The sequence below is a fragment of the Chrysochloris asiatica genome, unplaced genomic scaffold (genome assembly GCF_000296735.1).
Source record: "Chrysochloris asiatica unplaced genomic scaffold, ChrAsi1.0 scaffold00001, whole genome shotgun sequence".
NCBI lineage: Eukaryota > Metazoa > Chordata > Mammalia > Afrosoricida > Chrysochloridae > Chrysochloris > Chrysochloris asiatica.
In genome coordinates, this window is record NW_006408519.1 from 30,556,029 (window position 1) to 30,564,882 (window position 8,854).

Here is an 8,854-nt window from a genome sequence, read left to right on the forward strand (position 1 = left end):
CTCTGGGAAAATACTTCCCTTTTGATCTCCATTGGTTGATGGGTCTAAGGAGAGTGTACTTCCCTGGTGTTACTGATCATCTTATGTTGTTAATGTGTTTTAGTGCCATTGAGTCAATTCCACCCCATAGCGACCCTGTACAGGGTTCCCTAGGAGCAGCTGGTGAGCTTGAACCACCGACCTTACAGTTCAAGCCAACTTTGCAGTCCAGTGCATTAACCCACAGTGCCACACCAGGACTCCCTTACAGGGCTGTCTACTATTTGACTGAATACAGCCCTGATGTTTGTCGACCAAACTTCACTATGTTCTGTTGTTGTTGTTGTTGTTGTTGTGAAGTGCTGTCAAGTCAGTTCTGACTCATAGTGACACTGTAGAGGGTTTCCAAGGAGCAGGTGGTGAGTTTAAAGTATCGACCTTGCAATCCAGTGCTTATCCTACAGCTCCACAGGAGAGTAAGAGCCAGATGAGGGTCAAGGCCTAGAATCCTCTTTGCGGTACCATGAGCTCACGTCACAGTTCCGTGAGCTGCTGCGGGGACTCACTGTCTCATCTCTTCTCAGGTTTTTCACCACAAGCTGATAGGAAGCATTCTGATTGGCTCTTTCAAAGTAGACCTGGGGACGGTGTACATCCAACCTGGTAAGAAAGCATCACCTTCTAATATCTTTTGGGTTTACTGAATCTGGAGGTCTCTCATTTATTCATCCATCCATCCATCCATCCATCGCTTTCATCAGTTTCAGTGAGAGCCAATTATATAAAAGGAGCAAGACATAGCTCTTGCCTTCACAAGTTACAGCCTAATGGTAAATTTATTTTAATGACCGTACATCTGAACAGTTTGATTTTCTCACAAATTTGTTTTCATTTAGCATTGTGAGACACTAAGGGCAGAAGAAGCAATAAAGGATGGCAGTTAGGAATAGGGACTCTTGAGTCAAATTGCCTGCATTCAAATTCCACTGTGTTATTTCCTAGCTGTGTGACCTTGGGAAAATGACTTTCCTTCTCTGTTCCTTTATTTCCTCACCTGTAAAAATGGTGATAATATTGTACCTACTTTACAAAGTTGTTGGAAGATGAAGTGCATAAATAAACATAAAATGCTTGCACAGACCAGCACGTAGTAATGACTGTGGTGTACTATATAAGGATTTGTTATAATAATTACTATTATCCCTGGTTTATTGTTGTTGTTGTCAGGTGCCATTGAGTCAGAACTGACTCATAGTGACCCCATGCACAGCAAAATGAAACAATGTCTGATCCTGGGCCAACCTCACTACTGTTACCACACTTGAGTCCATCAATGCTATGCTGCCACCTGGCCAATCCATCTCGTTGGGAGTCTTCCTCTTTTTCTCTGACCCACCATCTTACCAAGCATGATAGCCTTCTCTAGCAATTGTTCCCTCCTGACAATATGTCCAAAGTATGAGAGACGAAGTTTGGCCATCTTGGCCTCTAAGGAGTACTCTGGCTGCACTTCTTTCAAAACAGATCTATTGGTTCTTTCGGCAGCCCATGGCACTTTCCGTATTCTCCTCCAACACCATAACTCAAAGGCATCAATTCCTCTACGATCTTCCTTATTCACTGTCCAGCTTTCACATCCATATGAGGTTATTGAAAATACCATGGCTTGGGTCAGGCGCACCTTAGTCCTCAAGCTGACATCTTTGCTCTTCAACACTTTAAAAAGTTGTACCCTGGTTTATAGGAAACTGAAATTTAGTGAATTTGCCCAAGGTCACGAACTGGTAAGCAACAGAACCTACCAGTAAAGAACAGAGCCTCTTTTCCTTCTCAGTGTTCCCGATGTACATGACCACGGGAGCCAGGCAGTGGTTCTGACTGAGCGCAGTGCGCTGGGTACAGTAACACTGAGGAATGATGGGACCTGAAGGAAGCAGGAAGTCTCATGACCCATAGAAAAGAGGCGGTGGAAATATGGGCCCAGCACTGCCAGACCTTTTCTTTTTTATTTGTGAGATAAGCTAGAAGTCCAGATTTTCTAAGAACATTTTGAAGCACAGTTTAGGTCAAGCAAAAATGTACATGAACCATATTTATCCACACAGAGGTACCTGAGAAGAAATTCGTAGGAATCTACTCTTGAAAATTCAGTCATGGAAAACCCTGTGGAGCACAGTTCTACTCTGATTCACATAGAGTTACCATGAGTTAGGATTGACTCAAGAGATATTCAGTCCGAGCTAGACTCTGATACAGATCAATCCCACTAGGTTGAAGGCATCACAAATGCATCATGTCTGCTGGGGAAAAGAAAGAAAATTGGGTGGAGTGAAGGGAAAGGAAGAGAGGGAGATCTGAGAACAGCAACTGTGTAGAACAACAGGGAAAAGAGCATACAGGAGGGGTTGGGGTGGGAGAGAGATGGGTGGAGTTGTTGAGTCCATCTGGCAGGACATCTGAGCTATCAGGGTATTTTTACAGGTCATCAGTTCTGTGACAAGTGGGCGCTGCTAACAGACCCTGGAGACATCAGGACCGGCACCAAGGGGTACCTGAAGTGTGACATCAGCGTGACTGGAAAAGGCGATGTCTTGAAGACCAACCCCAAAACCTCTGATGCTGAGGAACAAATAGAAAAGTAAGACAGGGCCATCCAGGGAGATGAGTGAAATGATGTGCCTTAATCACAGTGCCTCTTTCCCCCCCTCGGCCCCTTTGCTAATGGGTACATAACAACTGCCAGGTTCATGGCTTGCCCACCTGGGGTTCTGCTGTATTGGGGCACCAAGACGTGACTTTATCAATGGCATGGTTATGCACTGGGAAACCAGCTTCTAGAACACAGTCTGTCTTCCTACAACAGGCCATTGTATAAAAGTTATTCTGAAGCCTACCTGATCTTTCTTCAAAGGAATTACTGTTTTAACCTGTGCTTTGTGAAGTGGGAAGTCTTAAATGTATCTCTGTTAAGGTACAGTGTGGGAGACTGTGTTGATTCTAGAATCCCAAGACCTGACTTAGTCTGTATTCACTCTACTCATCTGTTTCAAAGTCATTTCCACTGGAAAGAAAATTCCTTTCAGTGATAAGTCCTAATCTGTTCAGCTTTTTCTCATGCATCAGGAGCCTCTTTTCAAGCCTCTGGAGAGGAAGATGAAGCTTTCTGCTCCCATAAAGATTTACAGCCTCGGAAACCCTGTACAGGGTCACTATGAGTCAGAACCGACTCCACGGCATATAACAACAAGAACAAAGTGATTCTACTTTTGCTCTCTATTCTTTCAAAGTGAGATGTGTGCTTTTTTTTAATTTTGATTTTTATTCTCCTCTTAGGAACCTTTTGATTCCCCAAGGGTTTCCATCCGAAAGACCCTGGGCCAGATTCTATGTGAGACTCTACAGAGCAGAAGGGTTGCCCAAAATGAATTCCAGCATCATGGCAAATGTCACCAAAGCCTTTGTAGGTGACAGTAAGGACCTTGTTGATCCCTTCGTGGAGGTCTCCTTTGCTGGGCAGATGGTAAGGAAGCACTTGTCACTTTTGTCACCAACAGATACTGGCAGGTCCATGTCACAGTCCTGCCCTCTACCCAGGATATTTTTATTCAAATAAAAGTCAGTTAAAATAATAAAATAATCCAGTGCTGTTTTGACAGAGAAATCATAAAAGGTCATAAAAAGGCAATGGGTCAGATGAGGAAGAAAGCAGGGAGGGCTAGCCACTCATTCTTATTAAAGACAATGGGAGGGGCTGTTGGTGGATCACTGTTTAGAAACTCAGGTGGCAGCAGGCCTCCTCTCTCACTTCAGACAGCTTCTCTGAGCCACTACCTAGTCATCAGGCCTTAAAGAATTACTGCCTCCCTCCCAATCTGCTCCACGATCTATGAACAACAGGTGGTCATTTTTCTTAATTTTAGTTATCTGGCTGGCTGTATGTTTATTGAGTCCGTTCCAACTCAGAGCGACCCTGTACAGGGTTTCTGAGGAGCAGGTGGTGAGCTTGAACAGCCAATCTGGTAGTTCAAATGGCTTTGCAGTCTGGCACATTAACCCACAGGGCCACACCAGGACTCCAGGGTTGGTGGTTATGTGCCGTGGAGTCGGTTCCAACTCAGAGTGACCCTGTACAGGGTTTCCAAGGCTGTAAATCTTTATGGGAGCAAAAAACCTCCCCTTTCTCCCATGGAGCACCTGGTGGATTTGAACTGCTGACTTTGGGGTTAGCAGCCCAACGTATAGTCCACTATATCATCAGAGCTCCTCCTGAGTTCCCTGTTGTTGTTGTTGTTAAGTGATGTTGAGTTGGTTCTGATCCTTAGCAAACCTTCATAGGGTTTCTGGGGAGTGGCTGGTGAGCTTGAACTGTCAACCTTGCAGTTCAAACGACTTTGCAGTCCAATGCACTAACCCACAGCACCACACCAGAATACCACAAGTAGAGGGCTTTAACAAACAGGAATTCATTCTCTCTCAGTCTATGAGGCAAGAAGTCCAAATCCAGGGTGTCAGCTCTAGGGGAAGGTTGTCTCTCTCTGTTGGCTCTGAGGGGGGAGGCCCTTGACTTCCTTTGATATTGGTGGGCTCCAGCAGTCCTCGGAGAGCTTCGTGTACCCTGGCATCAATCTGCCCCTGGGTCTAGGTTCTCAGCACTGAGACCCTGGGTCCAAAAGACATGCTCTGCTTCTCGCTCTGCTTCCTTGGTGGTAGTCAGTCCCCCATCTCTGCTAGTTACTCTTTTCCTTTGTCTTTTGTAAGAAAAAAGGAATGCAGGCCACTTCTCAAGGAAAGTCCCCATACATTTGACCAAGGCTGTGTCCTGGGTGAGAGTGTTGCTCTCACCCTAATTCCCTTCAACGGATTGGCTGATAACATTAGATCACAGCCCGGGGTGTGATTGCATCATTACGTAACTGACAAACCACTGAGGAGCGTGGCTGAACCAAGTTGATACAAGTCTGGGAGAACACAGTTAAATCCATGACACGTATAAAAGGGGAAATCACTATTCCTGAGAATCCCAGGCCTGTGCACACAGTCAAATTTTAATTCTTGCTGGACAGATTGAAGTGTCAGCTGACACTTATGTTGTCTCTGTCCTCAGAATAAGGGCCTGCCTGTCCCCTCCCTTGCACAGGGGTGAACACAGATTTGGAAGGGCCATGGAGGTCGTATGAGACATTACCTTTATTTTATGATTAGACTGAGGTCCAGACTGGGAACGTGATTCTGAGGAGGTCATACTTTTTCATAAGACACAAACGAAGGGTCTCATGATGTTATTTCTGGAGCTGTCTGGAGTAAAAATGCTCAAAGCACAGGTGTTAGTTTCACCCCAACCTCATACCCTGATGACAGTCCTGAGGGCAGAGACCTGTCTTCACTCACCTTTGTCCGCGATAGGTACCTGGCAGTGTGTCCAGGACAGAGTTGTTAGGTGCTATCAGGATGACTCAGTGACCCTACATATAATAGAACAAAACACTGTCAGTCCTGTACTATGTTTACAATGATTGCTGTGTTTGAGCCCATGGTTCAATCCACCTCATAGTCACGTTTATTGGGGGCACTTGATTTTTATGGGGATCCGGTGGAAGCAGTTTCATTGGTTTGGGAACCTGACGTTTCTAGTTGGGGAGAGCATTTTCTTTGGTCAGTCTAAGTCCACTTTTCCACAGCTTCCTTCTACAGCTCATACATTCTTGGCTTTGTGTTTAGGGGCGAACCACAGTGCAGAAGAATTGTGCTGATCCTGTGTGGCGTGAACAGGTGATCTTCAAGGAAATGTTCCCTCCTTTGTGTCGAAGGGTGAAAATTCAGGTATGGGATGAAGGTAGCATGAACGATGTGACGCTGGCCACCCATTTCATTGACTTGAAGAAGATCTCCAACGAACAGGAAGGAGATAAAGGTGAAGTCACCTGCGTCTAATTTGGAAATGATTGCTTTAGGGTTTGAGCAACTTGTTGTGAAATGCGGTCGAGTCAGTTCCAACCCATACAGACCCTGTATAGGGTTTCCAAGGAGTGGCTAGTGAGCTTGAACTGCCGACCTGTTGGTTCAAATTGACTTTGCAGTTGAATGCATTAACCCACAGTGCCACACCAGGAGTCCAGAAGTATGGGAAATAGTGCCAATGGCAATTCACTTCAAATTTCTGAATGATCTCTCAGAGCTGACAATGGAAACTGTCATGGCCAAGAGAGACTGCTTATTGGTACCCCCATCAAGGCAAATGCCATACCTGCCACCCACTAGATACATCTCTGGTGTTAGGTATCCTTCATGTTTCTGTGCTCTTCGTGGTGGTTTGGGGTTGGTACAGGACACTGGACAGAGCCAAGCTCTGGATCCAGAAGTTTTGGTTCTGGCCCCAGGTCTTCTGGCAACATCACAGTTGACCTAAGAAAACCATTCTCTGTCTGGACCTCAGGTTTTCTCATGGACAATAAGAAGCTTAGATATTAGACCAGGGGTTGGCAAAGTATGGCCCATGGGCCAATCCCGTCTGCCACATGTTTTGGTATGGCCCACAAGCAAAAAATGATTTTTATATGCTTAAATATTCCAAAAAGTATTGTGCCCCCAACTCACTGATGGGTGCCCCAAAGCACCAATCCAACAGAGAGGTGCTGCTCACAGCACATGGGGAGCCTCGGGCGGGTAAGGAGAGGTTCCGCTAACCGAGCAGCTCAGGGAGACAGAGGGCATTAATAAAGCCATGTTTGTATCTGCCTTGCTCTCCCCTGAACTCTGTTTAATGGTGTCTGGTGCCTGACACATGGTATGGTATGGTGGTGTGCCATGGAGTCGGTTCCGACTCATAGTGACCCTGCATGGGGTTTCTGAGGCTGTAAGTCTTTTCAAGAGCAGAAAGCCTGATCTTTCTCCTACGGAACAGTTGACAATTTCAAACTGCTGACCTTGAGGTAAGCGACCTAACTCATAATCACTGTGCTACCAGAGCTGTTTGCCTGACATAAAGGAATCAATAAACATAATGGAATGAAGGAGCAACAAAGGATGTACAGGTGTAAACATAGGCATAGAAAAAAGACTGGAGGGAAATACAGACAAGTGGCACTGCCCATTGTCATTGCGCCAATGCCAGCTCACAGGCACCCCACTGGACCGAGGAGAACTGCTCCTACACTTTCCAAAGCTGTTGTAATCCTTAAGAAAGCTGGCTGCCACGTCTTTCTCCTGTAAAGCAGCTGGTGGGTTTGTGGCACTGCCGGTTAATGTGCTGGACTGCAAAGTTGCTTGAACCACAAGGTCAGTTCAAGCTCACCAGCTGTTCCTCAGAAACCTTATACAGGGTTGCTGTGGGTCGGAACCGATTTGACAGCAGTTAACAACAATTTTTTGGTTAGCTGCCAAGCACTTGACCATTGAACCACTGTTGTTAAGCATCATCAAATCAGTTCTGACTCATAGCAACCCCGTATAGGGGTTCCAAGGAGCAGCTGGTGAGCTTGAACTGCTAGCTTTGTGGTTCAAACCTACCTTGCAGTGGAGCACATTAACCCACAGTGCCAGGCCAGGACTCCATATGCCGTTGTTACTAAGTGCCGTCAAGTCTGTTCCAACCCATAACGACCCTGTATAGGGCTTCTGAGGAGCAGCTGGTGAGCTTGAACTGCCGACCTTGTAGTTCAAACTGACTTTTCAGTCCAGTTCATTAACCCACAGCACCATACCAGGACTCCAGGACTCCCTATTGTTGTTGTTGTTTAGTGCTGTAGTGTTGGTATTGACTCATAGCTACCCTATGTAGGGTTTCCGAGGAGTGGTTGGTGAACTTGAACTGCCAACCTTGCAGTTCAAAGCAACCTTGCAGTCCAGTAAATGAACCCACAGTGCCACACCAGGACTCCAGGACTCCCTATTGGGCTTCTAAAATGGCAATAATGATGGTCTTTTGGTGATAAAATATTCTATAAATTTTATTTGTATTATCTGTACAATCTACATTAAAAAAATAATAAGTGTAAGCTTTTATAAAGCAAAAGATAATAAAATTTAAAAACCTGCCTGTGTAACTAAAAGTTGAGGTCTTCCTAGGTTTTCTACCTACCTTTGGACCTGCTTGGATTAACCTGTATGGTTCACCCAGGAACCACAGCCTGATGGATGACTACCAGGAACTGAATGAAGGCTTTGGAGAAGGCGTGTCATTCAGGGGAAGGATCCTGGTAGAGATTGCTGTGGAGATCCTCTCAGGAGGGGCACAGGAGTCTAAGTTTTCCAAAGCCCTGAAGGGCCTCAAGTTGTCTTCCAAGGACAAAGACACCAAATCTTCTAAAGGATCCAGTAAAGACAAAGGTGACAAAACCGATGATGGAAAATCTCAGCAAGCATCAGATAAAAGTAACTCAACTGAAGTTGAGGTGGAACCTTTCGATGTACCCCCAGAGGTAAGTCTGAGCCACTGCTCCACTGTACCTGTGAGGTGAGCTCAGTGTGAAGACAGAACCACCATGGGTCCCAAAGATGTTTGCCTGCATGGGTCTCATCCACTCTTGAAACTGGAGTTGGCCTTACCCTGGTTCCCCTCTTCTTGCATGCATCCCAGTTCAACCATCTGCCTTCAGAGTCTCCTGCAAACATAGGTTCCCATGGAAACCAAAGTAAAGAGAAGCTGGGAATGCTCTGGGGGAGTTGGTGGGAGTTGGTGGCAGAGTGGCTGACTAAACTATATCTGGAACCTAGTTTGAGTTAATTTTACTAGTTTAGGATATGTTTAAAATACAAGATGGGATGAAAATGAAGAGAAGGAAGGGTAGGTGGCAAACTGAGACAGAAGTTGATACCTCTATTTCCCTGTTCAAAGTCTTTGGGAACATCACAAGTTAAGGGAACTCTGATTCATATA

General features: G+C 45.6%; 1 protein-coding gene across 1 annotated transcript in view; it reads left to right on the forward strand.

Annotated features, from left to right (window-relative positions):
- The window catches only part of FER1L6 (fer-1-like 6 (C. elegans)), a 152,086-nt gene that overhangs the window by 19,532 nt on the left and 123,700 nt on the right, over nt 1-8,854 (forward strand). Inside the window, exons 6-10 of the mRNA XM_006830693.1 lie at nt 564-642; nt 2,461-2,617; nt 3,313-3,499; nt 5,698-5,890; nt 8,044-8,396. Coding sequence (XP_006830756.1) covers nt 564-642; nt 2,461-2,617; nt 3,313-3,499; nt 5,698-5,890; nt 8,044-8,396 — 969 coding nt within the window. The remainder of the gene's footprint in view (nt 1-563; nt 643-2,460; nt 2,618-3,312; nt 3,500-5,697; nt 5,891-8,043; nt 8,397-8,854) is intronic.